Raw genomic sequence first — 15170 nt, forward strand, 5'->3', positions numbered from 1 at the left:
CACAGTTCTTTCCTGACAAATCACACCAGCACAGTTGTGGTGAGAGATGTGGTATGAGACAGAGAATAGAGATTCTGCTCGGGTGTTGGGTTAACTGCTCAACTGTGGTTATGAACTGGTGCACGTTTTCTGTTTGTAAATGTGACATTTACTGAGGAATTATGACTGAGTCATAACTGGATGCATGCTCTGTCCCCTGGGGATTCCTCCATTCATATTTCATATTTGGTTTTAAACTGTGGTTTTAGTTGTTAAATGGTTTTTTTGAAAATGTCACATTCACACGAATTTTGCAAAACAAAAAATGTAAACTCCACATTCACATAGTAACCAAAGGCTCTTTTTAGTAAGTTAATTATATGTAAGTGAATATATAGATACTGGTGAAATTACAGTTGGAGCTGCTTGGTAAATTGTGTTCAGTTACTTTATTGATGGTTGACAGGAGTTATATTTAGTTAAGGCTGGTTTTATGTTTTAGGATAGGGGGACATTCTTCTGATTGTTAAACAATGTGTTAAAATGCAAAGGAAGGTGTACAGAGAGGTGATAGGTGCAATCCAAACAAGCTCTTCCTCCTCTTTGTCTGTGTTGTTTGTGCTTTCGTGCCATGGAGGTGGGACTGAGCTATTGAGTCACGAGCTCAGCTGCATGGTCGAGACTTCACTCTGTCTACAAAGGTCAGAGGTGAGGTTTCCTCTGTTCGCTCTGGTGTGTGCCGTTTCAACTCTTTCATTCTTCCTCAGTCTGTGTCGCTGTCTCTGAGGTAAGTCAATATATTCTGTTTGCTTTGAACTAATTTTGCCACTTAAGTCCATTTAACCTGATGTTTGAGGGAAAATAGGGTTAGGGGGTTTGAATGTTTACTACTTTAGTTAGGGGAAACATTTCCTTCTATGTGCACATTTAAAATTCTATAACATGTTTCTAACTATGAATGAAATACATACATCAATGTAGCAATAATGTCTTTTTTACCTGTATAACCAATGGAAATGTACATAAGAGCAAATTGATTTTCTGTAATTAAAGAGCGGGAATCACTTCACAAAATCAAATCTTTATTAAATTAAATCTTAATTAATGTGCACCTTTGACGATGGGAAGAATTGGTCTAAAAATCTGTTTGTTAAGTAGAAATGCAACCCCCCATGATATATGCCCTAATGCATGCTGCTGCACCCACATTCAGTCACACATCTACTTCAGTTTAGCAGTTTTACAAAAAGCCTTGGTGGAAAAAATCAGAGCTACAGTAAATAAGCCTGCCAGGAGTTTGTCAGCTTCTCACCACAAAAATCACATTCTGTCATTCTAGTTCTTGTGCTCAATGCAGGAAAGGGTAACTCCCATTGTTTTCCCTTTTAGTGCTAAATGAGTCATGTATTTTGATAACCTCCCACGGGCTATCTTTAAGCAGAGCCATCCACTCAGCGGCTCAAGGATAGTACAGACCAACACGCAGACCAGTCATTAAAAGGTCATTCTAACGTGACATGGGTTTATCTAACTTCCTCCCTTGATAGATGAAATCTGTCACTGAAATTAGAGTATTCACACGCATTTTTTTCCCCTAGCAGGGCAGTAATTGCTCCGATTTCCTGTGCCTCCTGAAACTGGTTCGTTAATTTAAAATACATTTTCCCAGAGATGGTTAAAAATAAACTGATATAGTGAGAGGACATGAGAATCAGAGGATTTTCCTTTCAGCAGAGAAAATAGTCGTGATCTGTTTTTTACTGTCAGGGGTTTACGTTTTTTTTTTTTAAAAAAAGGGTACAAATGCCAATGCATGAAAAATATCAGGTACATGTGGGTGCAGGGAAAAGAGGCAGACTACATTAAAAACAAAACGGGGAAAATAGAGTCACTCTGCAGATGATTGACTAAAATCAGCACCAGAAATTGAATCTATTGGCACCAATATTCAGTATTTTTATGATGATCCCCTACTTTGGCTCTGATGCAGCCACAGTCACTGCACACAATGTCCTGCCCAAACCTGGTTACATACACACCTACAGACATACATGGAACTATTTTGATTTATTGTTTGTATGTTTGTTAACACTACATAATTATAGTTTTTATTGCCCCTGCTTTTTGCCTCGCCCGTTCAACTTGTGATTTGGGATCACATCCTCTTCCACTTCATAAAAAAAATGCTTTTTTGCTTTGCTTAGCAATTTTCCCTCACTCTAGGAACATGAACCAGTTACACTTAAGTTGTGTTTCCTAATACCATAAGGGTGTCTAAAGGGTAAGACAGGGCTGATGAGTTCAACTACCAAAACCTAAACCTGTCACACAAGACAAGACAAGACAAGACAAGACAAGACAAGACAAGACAAGACAAGACAAGACAAGACAAGACAAGACAAGACAAGACAAAGTATGAAAAGATTATGATAAGATAAGATAAAACTTTATTAATCCCAAAGGAATTCTTGTGCCAGAGGGTATCAAGTTACATTAAATGCAGTTAAGTACTGAGTATAAGAGTCTCTAAAGTCCAAATCCAAATCAGAGTACAGTACGCAGTATGAGCATGAGTTTAAAACCAGGACTGTGAAGAGTTCCACACTGAATTTGTGGAGAACTATACATTTAAATGAGTTACAATACTGCATTTTTCAAGGACATACAGTTGTTGTTGTACCGCTATGTGGTGGTCTTCAACTCTGGTTTCAACTGATCAAATAGTGAATCAGATCACATGAGGTCTATGAGGCCTGCGATGTTTTCCTGCCAGGACTTTAGAGTACTCCATGTGTTCAGTGTGTTTGTGTAAACAGTGGGTGAAAAGACACTTTGCTGCTGTTACGCCACATTTGTTGGGTCTGTGAATCATGATCTGAAGTTGTATGTTTATGATGACTCAGAACTTTGCAGCTCAGTAGGCTGAATTCAATCACTGTTCAAACTAAAACACTTCTAACTTCACAGTGATTGTTTCATCTTTCATTCTGAAGATCTGTCATCTTTGCCCTAGTAAAAATCATAAAGCAAGGTTGTAAAACCATTACCTTCAAATGTTTATTAAAGTCAAAACCTTGGATGTATCCTCACTATTCAGTCTGCGTGGCAGCCGCTGTCACATAAACAGATGGACAAAGTTCACCTGACTGAGCAGATTTGTAGGTCAACACACCCAACCACCACTTAAGTGAATGCAAACAGAAAAGACACATGTTCCCTTCTGTCAGTTTGTTGCATTGAAAGCAAACATTGCATAAACGTGTTCAGTTTGTGAGCCACATTTCCCAACAGATTCTGTGTGCTTTCTGCCATGCAAGCAATTTCCCCAACACTGTCTCAGGATCACGTTTTGCCAGATGTATCTTATCAGGGTATATGCAGGAATCCTGAGGTTAATTTCAATACCTTTTTAAGACTTTTTAAAAACTGCCCCCTTTAAGCTGTTGTTAGGAACACATCTTTAACAGTTGAGGTAAGCTGAATACATTAAACTTAACGTAGGTATATTGATTCCCTTCAGGCAGTTTTCAAATTAGTAGTAATTTGTAATTAGGTAAATAATAATTAAGTAAATAAGTCATTAATAGGTTGCTAATGGAAGCTATTGGAAGTGCACAGTAGTCTGCCTTTGACTCATTTATAGGAATTTATGTGAGGTGAAGCCATGTGTGGGTCTCAATGTGTGAGCCGAGAAATTCAAGAGGCAACGTAACGCTAAAAACGTAGTGAATTAAGTAGGCCCGCCTCTCATGGTTGGCAACAAACACTGCATTGTGGTTATTAGACAGCGAATAAACATGCACTGCATGTTTTACTATATTTATTTTAGGAACCCGACTCTACAGAAAATCCAGTCTGTAACCTGTGACCCAAGAATTGACAATATCTCAGAGGTCCCCTAAATGTCTCAAAGTAGGCTTTCAGGGGAGTTCGTGTCCTTTTCAGGGGAACAATAACTTATTACATCATGATCAAAATTTTGGACAGTATGGGCAGGGCTCTAGACTAACTTTTTGTACTGGTTGCACTGGTGCAAGTCTTTTTCTTAGGTGCACCAGCACAAAATTTAGGTGCACCACATCTTAGTACCCACCTCCTCCTCCTCCGCTGCATGTTCACGTAAACTGCGGTTTCTGCTGTTCAGCAGCGAAAAGTCTTTAAACCCTGTCTGTCTGTCTGTCTGAGTGTGTGTGTGCGCTGCGCGCTGCAGTGACAGGGCCGTATGAGTTCTGCACACACGTTTCAAAAAGTCCGGGCCGAAACGAACTTTGTTCTTGTTCTTAGCACCTCGAGAACATGAACAGATTTCTCTGTTTTCGTGGAGTATGGAACAAGCTTTAGCACACAGCATCAGCTCTGCGCAGCATATGTCCGTGTTCTGACGGTCTCGGTCTGACTGCAAATGTATACACACACATGCGGGGTCCTGCCCTTCACCGTCTGATTGGTTTAGACCATGAGATGAGCCTGACGTGTGTCTGTTGTTGGACCACAGGGAGAGTCGTGGAGAATGTATTTCCCTCTTAACAGCTGGTCGCACCAGCACAACGTCAGATGTTTTTTCGCGTTGGGTGACATCGCGAAGAGGAAAATAAATATTCATGGATACTTTCTAAAGTCAAAGCTTGAATCACAATAAAATTTAATACCTCATGAAATGGGATTAAGACTTCAATACTTTTTAAGGGCCTTAATTTTCCCACAATTGATTTATCAACTTTTAATACTTTTTAAGACCCCGCGGACACCCTGCTTATAATGTGATTAGCAGCCTCTAACATCTAATCATTTCAAGTTAACATCAATTCCCTTTTCCTTGTAACCCTCCTCTTTGTCCATGCTTCCTTCCTTGGAGAAGATAAACACATTGATGATGATATATCCATTAACGTTTCACACTTTCCTGCAGCCTTGTGCGCTCTAAAAGAACACATCCTCTTCTTATCTTGAGCTGATTTTACTCCCAATCTGACATAGTAGCTCAAATCTTTTGTGCCCCAATCTCAATGCTTGACTTTGATGCAGAAAATTATTTGTATTAAAAGAAAGAATTTAACTGAATGTCTTTAAATTGTACCCTTTTTTAACAAACCAAGGACAACTGTAAACCTGATGTAGGCAACTGGATTACAGGGAATGACAAATGAAAAGAGAAGAACTCTAGGCACTACATGCGTACAGGAAGCATTTTCCTATATCCCAACTGAACTATGGGGAACTTTCTCCCAAGAACTAGACATGCCAGAAATAGACAGGCATTCTATCAACATGACAATCTTGGCAGTGGCAACATATTTTCTGTTAACAGCTTCCTGTCAGGAATCAATATTTCCATTAGCTGACGGGGGTTTAGTAGGTTACCAGCAATGCACGCTAAGCGTGTGTTTGTGGTTAAGTAAAATGTGTTATCCGTCCCACGAAGAAAAGCACAATTTGTTCACAGATTGCACAGCCATTCAACCATTCACACCTTCAGGGTAGGCATCCGGTTGTGATGAAAAGCAGACAATTTACACCTCCATGTGACTCAGCCACTCTGTTATCCTCAGGCTCCCATGTGCTTCTCCCACATAACAGTGATATCATGGCCTGCTGAACTGACTATGCTCTTCCCACGCTCCTCTCTGCCTGAGCTTGTCCCAGGGAAAAAAAAAAACTACGTAACTGAAATTCTCCTAAAGGCTAAAAGGTGTGCCTTAACAAAGTTTATTTTTCTTTCATGATTTCTAAAGTGACTTGGAATAATATATCAAAACAAAGCTTATCCTAAAACTTTTAAATCTGTGATAAGTCTCATTTTAAATACAGATTTGAAAAAACAAGCATGCTTGAATGCACGAATTGACAAGCTGATACTACGCCAAAGCACCTGCAGCACTTCAAGTGCACCCCCTTTTAACCGCCAAAGTACCTCCAACGAAAAAGATTTGTTTCCATCTGTATTTTTTTCAGCAGTAGGTCTGTGAGATAGAGGGATGTGGGTAGTGTGGTTTAAAGTATTTTCCCTTGTACTCATTCTTCTGCCCACAGCACTTTCACTTAATTTGTGGCTACTGTGTTCTAGATTATTTTCCTGTTTGCAACACAGAAAAAAAACACAAACTCAGGTTTGAAGTTTATACTTATGCTTCAGGATCCTTTCAAATCAGCCCGATTTATCTTAAACATACATGTAAATTCTGGTTGTTCCATCATCTTGCTTCATACAGAGCAAAATCCATGCTTGTAAAATGTAACTTTTATTCAAAATTAAAATACTCTGCAATATGCCAAACTTCCATCTAATCTGAAAATTGCAAAATAAACCACATGTATCAATAGATCCACCAGTCAACCATTCAAAACACAGAATAGGCCCCTGCTTAGCTAGATGCATTCATCATTGTAACATCGCAAACTGACAGTTGTGGTTTCGTTATCTGATAAAGAGTCTCCTCCGTTTGACACCAAGCTTGATGTGTGTAGAGAATTTGGGGGAGAAGTCTGGAAATGAACTGCTAGCACGTGACTGGCCCTCTATCTCCGTTAGCGTCACTGATATTTGGGAAACACTTGACACTGAGTCAGTGCACACTCAAATACGTCTATGTCTGTTTCTAGGTTTAGTCACATGTTTTAATTGCAGCCCACCTAGATGACTCTACAGCTCTGGTTAGGTGGAACATACTAGCTAGTACTAGTCATGATTCAAGCAGCAGTAGTGACCAGAGAAAGATTTGTCTTTCTTCTGGAAACAGGGATGTTTTTCTTCCATTTGGCCACTGGTTTCTTTTGTTCTCCATAACCGGCATGTATCCTCTGATGGCTTTCCCCAAAACAAATAATTATTGTACTGTGTGTCACTCACTCACTCACTTTACTATCAACTTGATTGTCATTTGTTATTTTGGGAATCTGTCCAAACCAAAAGTTGTTTTTGGAGTTGTGACAGCTGACCTATTTTTGCACCTAGATTCACATAAGGTGTGCTTTTGTGAGAGTGCTTAGACCAAGGCAGCAAAAATCAGCTGTTAAGCACAGCATTACCAATGACACCCGCTGTTTCCTGCTGCACCTTAAAATGAGGTGCGCGACTATGCTGAAATGTACGGTAATGCGCGTGTAAACCACGGTGCATTCGGGTGCGACCGCAGTGCTGCGGCTGACATATTTCAGCTCCTAAAAACCCACTCAACTTTCAGAATTTTTTTTTTGTTTTGTTCTTTCCTTTTTTAAATTAGTTTTAAATCCAATGGTGGCCCTCAGAAAAGAAATAATTGCCCACCTGTGGCATTATGCAAGGGACAGCCAAGCAGATTTTAGGGTTGGGGCTCTATCCAACCACATGCTGAGTGTTTTTTTGGGGGTTGTTTTGTGCCTACTCTTACCAAACAATCTGCACCTATAATGCCAGACAAAATGTTACACATTAGAAACACAAATACTACAAGCATAATGTCATCAATCCCCTAGGACACACACACACACACACACACACTCACAGTATGGATATCTATTTGTGTTCTTCCTTCATACAAAGAGGAAACCATCTTTCCTCCTGAGGGGTTTACAGTGTCCACTGACTTACAGGCAAAGCTTACATGTTTTCAGGAATACTAGGCCTCCTCCCAGTTCCAGTGCATTACAGTGCATTTTGTCTTAGCTGACTCCTAAATACCAGAACATGAGTCACTTGTATGACGGAGGGCGAGAGATTGAGAGAGGAGTGTGAGAAAGGAGAAGGGGGAATAAGAGAGAGGAAGAGAAAGACACACGTTTACTGAAAGTGGGCAGTGTAGTGTATCCTGAAAGGAAAAGAAGCTGGTTTTGCTGACTATTGCTGTTTTGAGACTTGTCAGTGACATCGAACAGAAATGTCCCAGTAAGTTCTCATTTCAGATGGTTTTTCTACCTCTTCTCCAGCAACATTTTCACTCATTCCTGTATTTTCATTTCCGGCTCTCTGTGTGTTTGTCTTTTTCAGCCATGGGCCTGAGTTCAACACTGGGATCCCTTCTGTTTTTCCTTGGGCTGTGTGGGATCAGTACAGGATTTGTACAAGGTGAGCGGAGTTGTACTGTTTAAATTACCATGACACCATGCTTGTTTGTACTTGTAAATATGCCCTTTACACCTAGTGTCTGTTGCACACATTACATGGTCATGTAACGTCTGCTTTTAGAAGTCCTTTATCACCCTCTTGTGGACAGAGAGGTGCAAGTTATTTCTGTAGACTGTAGTTACCGATGTTATCTGCCTTTGAATATCTGAATATATTACCATTCTCCACTGGGTGTGTGTGTGTTACAGAGAACTGCACAGACTACAAAGTCCAGTTTGAGAGGGTGTTCTCTGTTCCTGGGGATACGGCTATGCTGAATAGCACACTGGTTTCTCCAGATGTCTTCAACTTTACCGATATTTCATACAACATCACCTGGTACAACAACAAGACAGGGCAAGAAATTTTTAACCAAACCGGTCTGATACTGGTGCGCGGGGAGACACTGTGGTTTCTTAATGTTACGCTGGAGGATCAGGGGGAATACGTGAGCCTGCTCAGGTATGCTGCAAACACCAGAAGAAAGTCAGAAATGTCACAAATAAACAGACTCAAGTTCACCTGTAAAGTTAAACCGTCCATAAAGTAGCATATCATTTTTTCATTTGACTGATGTCTGATTTTCAAAATAAAAGTCCTCAGCAATTTACAGATTTCCAGGATGCTTTCAAAATAAAAGCTTCCCAGTGTTAAAATGAGCTTATAACTGGCAACAAAATGTTGCACTAGTGCTGTACACATAGCACATATATTTGATTCATATTTGAAGTTATGTGTTCATTCAGTAAATTTTTACTTTATTTGTTTCAACAGAACTCCTTCAAAGTGTTACACACAAGCCACCAAGCTGGTAGTGGATCTCCCAGTAGCGGGAAAGTGTGAACGACCTAGAAAAATTGAACAAAAACTTACAAAAGGAGTTTCTGACACACTGCACTGCCCTCTATCGGACTACATCAGTAAATTAAAAAGCTACAACATTACGTCCACCCTCAGGTGGTACACAGTAAGTAATAACAAAGAACAATTATTAACTATTATTAACTATTATTACTATTGACTATAACATATTCACTCTAAATCCATTACTTTATACAGTCTATAGTATAATCTATCACAACTCTTTACTTTTATACTGTACCTTATTTCTTTATACTTATATTATTTTTACTGCTACTGTATCCTAAATATTATCTCACTGCTCTCTGCCTTTGCAATATCTCAATTTCCCCATTGTAAAACAAATAAAGGTTTTCTTAATCTTAATTTCTATGTCTCCATTCACCTTATAGGGTTGTGACCTTATAGAGGATGAACCAGGCAGGTACACCTACAGGGATCTGACTAAGCTGACGATTAGTAAGGTAGAATCCCAAAACAACTGTGCGTACACCTGCACTCTCACTTTCACCCTCGGTGGCATCACAGGATCCGTGTCCGAGACCATTGATGCAATTGTTAACGGTAAGCATTTATAAATACTTGCAAGGCTGGGGCTTCACGCATAAAAGAGTGACTCCAACAATTAACACTAATAGCAGAAAAGCTAGGATTACACTAAACTGAGATTATTATGTTATTCTTCTTGTTGTAAACTGCTAAGTTTGCATGTCTTTTTCAGAGGAGTACTCTTTGGTTCCCCAAGTACATAAGCCAGCAAATGAAATAGTCAAAGCACAGATGGGTAAGTATATTTGTAACACTTGTGAAAACTGCATTTATTTATATGACCACAAGGGTGCGCCACTTGATCAGCATGGGGTTTGTATCTTTGTTGCAAATTTGGACTTTATCATGTTATCATTTGTGTTACTGTTTGTGTGTGTATTTAGGGTCCAACTTTAGCAAGGAGTGCCTGGTGTTTGTCCCAGGTATTGGGACACCCATGGTTGATGTTTTTTGGTTGGTCAAAGACGGGCTCCTCTACAATACCAGCCCCTCTGACCGCATCTACACACCAAAATTACGGTTAGCTCCGAAACCCATGTTGTGTATGTTATTGATTAAGAGGCTACTGTGCAGTAGCATCACATCGTTCTCATCTCATGTCCTAAACAGTATGTGGAGCCAGGATGTTCCTAAGAGAGGTGTGTGGATTCAGCAGCTGTTGGTGTTTTCTGAGCTACGGGAGGAGGATTTCTATATAAACTACACCTGCCGAGCATACAGTGCACGGGGCTTTCCCGAGGGATATTTTACTCTCCTACCAACAGGTAAAAACTGTGAGAAATACATTTTTTTCAAAAATACAATTTTGATTATTTAAATTGTCAAGGCATGTCTGCCGGCCATATTGCTATTTAGACTAGTTCCTGCAGTCCAAAATATTTACTGCATTTATAATGATTATATTTTAGACCAGAGTTTATTTCTTATAATTGATTGATTTATTGAACTACTTGATAGCACAAATTGGCAATATGTCAATGAAGGTAAGATCACACTTTTTTTCCTGGTAGAACGATGACCATGTAAACCCTCGCCACTCAAAGACGACATATACAGGCAAGCTTTTGATGAATGCAAGGTGTCAAAGTCAAAGTTTTTATGTGTAATGTGTTTTATGTGTGTAATGTGTTTTTATCTCTACAGATCCAAACATTGCACTTCCTATTGGATTAGTGCTTGGTGGTGTGATGGTTCTTTTTGTCATCGCTGTCTTCATATACTACACTTTTAAGTGTTTGAAGATAGGCTTAATTCGTTTAGGGTTTGACCAATGTACAGTAATGGATGAGAAAAAGAAATTCCCTGCCCCCGGTCACCACCTTGACTATCCGATATTCTGTGGGAAACCCTGCATAATTGTATTATTCTTGTTTTAATTTAAATATTGTCTGTAAGTGTGGAAGCACACAGGTAGGTGAACATTATTTTGATTATGCTGAAAATGAATATTTGACATTTCACTTTGAATTTGCTCTAAGCTCCAAACAAACTGATTGTAGACTGCCAAGCATCACAATATGTCTAATGCCCTCCTGTGTAAGGATAAACTAAGTTTAACAGAATTGTGTTAAACCTTGATTTTTGTCAAGAAATAAAAAGTAAAGGAAATGATGTTTGGAAGACATCTTTCATGTTTAGTATGCTCGTGCCTTCAATATGACCCCCTTCACAGTCAATCAAGTGACCTACAAAAGTAACCTACATCACAGATCTGCAAAATATTTTACTCTTGCAAACAAGTTCCAGCCTGTTTCCATTAGCTTTGAAATTTACTGTCTTATGTCACATGCAGTGCAGTTCATCAGCATCATAAACTACATCAGCTGCTTTGTGTGGTAACTGTATTAGGGCTGATAAATCGATTCATAGATTAATTGGCATGCGATGTGATGATTCAGCATCAATTAATAAATCTTCAAAAATCAATCAACGGAGAGATTAGGAGCAGACCTCAGACTTAGACCAAAAAATGGCGGCCACTAATGACACGCTTAGGTTTAAAAGCTGCAGAGTAGAAACATTTCAGTCACGTTCACATTACAGTACTGCCGTGCTAAAACTTCCTGTCTCACAGAGGATCCGCTCCTGTGCCGTGGCACATTAGTGTGTTAGAGAAATTACTTTTGTTGTAGTCTGGCGCTAAACAGAAATTAGCACTAATTATTATTTATTTACTTATGTATTAAATGCTTTTGATGAATGCAAGGTGTCAAAGTCAAAGTTTTTATGTGTAATGTGTTTTATGTGTGTAATGTGTTTTTATCTCTACAGATCCAAACATTGCACTTCCTATTGGATTAGTGCTTGGTGGTGTGATGGTTCTTTTTGTCATCGCTGTCTTCATATACTACACTTTTAAGATCGACATTGTGCTGTTGTTCAGGAGATTATTTCCAGTCCTCTATACAAATAAAGGTAAAATCCCACATCAGGTGTGATTTGAACACAGTATGTACTGTAACACTGCGGTCAACTTGCAAAAAAGCACCAACATGGAAAAACCTAAAGTGACACTTTCACCTTTCATGATACATAAAATACCCACACACTCCTCGCAGAGTCTTAAGTTCTACCATTTTCTTCACTGCCTGTGTGAACAGTACAAAAGCAAACAAAGGAAACTAACTAACCACAATGCTACCTGCTGTTTCTGTCGAAATACCATGTGGTGATTATGCAACAGAGGAACACCCATAACATTTTGCCACAAGTACATTAGTACCAAGTCCTAAAAGAGCCTTCAGGGCCATATCTCAGCCTCTACAATCACTTAAGATTTATTTCTTTAATGAGTTCTTATTTCCTTTCTCAGACATGGATGGGAAGCTTTATGATGCCTACGTGGCATACCCACAACCCTGTGAGTTTGGATTCAGCAATGAAGTGGAGATGTTTGCCCTTCACACACTGCCTCAAGTGTTGGAAAAGGCCTGTGGCTACAAACTTTTTATAGCAGGTCGGGACAGCATGCCTGGGCAGGGTAAGTTACAAACGTGGTAGAAACTGTATTGTTTATTGTCTCAACAAGTTATGAACCAGCATTTAAATCACATAAGCAAATGTTTGGGTACCCCCCCTTCCCTCCCTTCCACCTCCCCCAGAGCTGTAAATCTAAGGGAAACACTGATATAGCCTCTATTTAACTTTAGACATTATAACCATTGTATTGATGATTGCTTGATTTAAGTCTCTCTATTCTTTGTTTCCTCTCTTGCAGCCATAGTTGACTCAGTGGAGGAGAACATACAAGCCAGTCGCCGTCTCCTGCTGCTCTACACTGCCTCCACATTTACCAAAAAAAGACACGCAAGCAGCACAAGCAGCACCAATAATAACAACATCTCAAAAAGTAGTGACAACTGTGACATAAACGGAAGCAAGATGAGCGACAGCAGTTTTGATGACAGTGATAAAGCCTTTCCAGACACAAGGCAACAGTTTGAGTGCATGGCGGCAATGCACAGAGCGCTGCTGGAGGGATCTCTGAAGGTGGGAAAAAAGACCCTGCAATGCATATTTCTGAATATACTAACAATGGTATCTGGTTCTAACCATTATACTACTTTTCAGGTCATTCTGGTTGAGCTGGAAGAGATCACCCCAGCTCAGCTGGCCCTCTTTCCAGAGTCAGTGCGTCACCTGAGGAAGAAGCAGGGGGCGGTGTGCTGGTGGAAGAACCAGACTCAGAGGCAAAGGTGGAGGAAGAAAGAAGATGAAGAAAAAGCCAGAAAAGACTCACAGTTGTCTCCATCCCTCTCTCCTTCTTCCAAGTTTTGGAAGGAGATGAGGTATTATATGCCCGTCAGGGGCAAGAGGGAGGTGTACCCTGAGAAAACTGCTCTGCTTAACATAAAGCTGGAGAGCTAAACCAGTGTATATGGTAGTAAACCTCACACAAACACAATCCAGAAGCCCAAGAGGTGGTGAGGTGCACAGGTACAAAAGAAGGTACTTTGCCTACACTGTCACCCCTGTAAGAACATTTCCTCTGTGTACTACATGAAAAGTTATCATTGTATTCTGTGCACTGTGTGTTAAAATCAAAATTACTGATGAAAGAGAGCCAGAAGAATTGTTGATCTAAGAGTAAATTACATCAGCTCATTGGCACATCATCAATATGTCTGGGCTTTCCCAGTTTCACTGGACTCTGAGAGGAGGAGGATAAATAATAATGGACAAAAAAGCACTGTACAGACCAAGTCATCATGTGTAGAAAATGTACATATGTAAAATTCAAATGTATATATGCACAATATATTTTTCTTAAAAAGCTCAAGGAGAAAACTGTGAACCTGTTATTAAATGTGTTGCCATTTATTTACTGTTAAAGATCTACTGAGTAAGGAACTGTGGCGATCTGCAGCCAGAAATTGAATTATAATAACATAACAGGGTTTCCTGCAGTGCTTTATAGTTAGGGCGGCCATCTTGACAACAAATGCCCGACACCCTGACTATGTCCCACCGAACCTGTACATTTAATTCCTGCCACTAACAAAATACTAACAGGCACACAACCTCTCTCTCGCCTCGTACACACACACTCTCATGCACAATCACGCACGCTCACCCCCTCACAGGTACGCGCGCACACACACACACACTCACCAGTTTCTTAAAGGAGACATGCCACTCCTGTAAAGTGTTTGAAGATAGGCTTAATTCGTTTAGGGTTTGACCAATGTACAGTAATGGATGAGAAAAAGAAATTCCCTGCCCCCGGTCACCACCTTGACTATCCAATATTCTGTGGGAAACCCTGTATAATTGTATTATTCTTGTTTAATTTAAATATTGTCTTTAAGTGTGGAAGCACACAGGTAGGTGAACATTATTTTGATCATGCTGAAAATGAATATTTGACATTTCACTTTGAATTTGCTCTAAGCTCCAAACAAACTGATAATAGACTGCCAAGCATCACAATATGTCTAATGCCCTCCTGTGTAAGGATAAACTAAGTTTAACAGAATTGTGTTAAACCTTGATTTTTGTCAAGAAATAAAAAGTAAAGGAAATGATGTTTGGAAGACATCTTTCATGTTTAGTATGCTCGTGCCTTCAATATGACCCCCTTCACAGTCAATCAAGTGACCTACAAAAGTAACCTACATCACAGATCTGCAAAATATTTTACTCTTGCAAAACAAGTTCCAGCCTGTTTCCATTAGCTTTGAAATTTACTGTCTTATGTCACATGCAGTGCAGTTCATCAGCATCATAAACTACATCAGCTGCTTTGTGTGGTAACTGTATTAGGGCTGATAAATCGATTCATAGATTAATTGGCATGCGATGTGATGATTCAGCATCAATTAATAAATCTTCAAAAATCAATCAACGGAGAGATTAGGAGCAGACCTCAGACTTAGACCAAAAAATGGCGGCCACTAATGACACGCTTAGGTTTAAAAGCTGCAGAGTAGAAACATTTCAGTCACGTTCACATTACAGTACTGCCGTGCTAAAACTTCCTGTCTCACAGAGGATCCGCTCCTGTGCCGTGGCACATTAGTGTGTTAGAGAAATTACTTTTGTTGCAGTCTGGCGCTAAACAGAAATTAGCACTAATTATTATTATTAGTTATTTATTTACTTATGTATTAAATGCGCTTTTACAAACATGTGTGAAATCAAATGTGTGTTTTTGGTTAAGAAGTCTTCTATTTTCTATGGGAAAGCCACATGTTTTATGTTA

General features: G+C 39.5%; 1 protein-coding gene across 1 annotated transcript; it reads left to right on the forward strand.

Annotated features, from left to right (window-relative positions):
* The first annotated feature begins 610 nt into the window (after positions 1-610).
* Positions 611-14493, forward strand: LOC114426035 (interleukin-1 receptor type 1). The gene is made up of 12 exons (XM_028393152.1): positions 611-766; positions 7943-8020; positions 8269-8521; positions 8834-9026; positions 9313-9484; positions 9642-9704; positions 9853-9988; positions 10079-10233; positions 11741-11884; positions 12282-12449; positions 12687-12958; positions 13040-14493. Exons 2-12 carry the CDS (start codon positions 7945-7947, stop codon positions 13334-13336), a joined length of 1929 nt encoding a protein of 642 aa, XP_028248953.1. The 5' UTR covers positions 611-766; positions 7943-7944; the 3' UTR covers positions 13337-14493.
* Positions 14494-15170: the final 677 nt, after the last annotated feature.

This window comes from Parambassis ranga, chromosome 21 (genome assembly GCF_900634625.1).
Source record: "Parambassis ranga chromosome 21, fParRan2.1, whole genome shotgun sequence".
NCBI lineage: Eukaryota > Metazoa > Chordata > Actinopteri > Ambassidae > Parambassis > Parambassis ranga.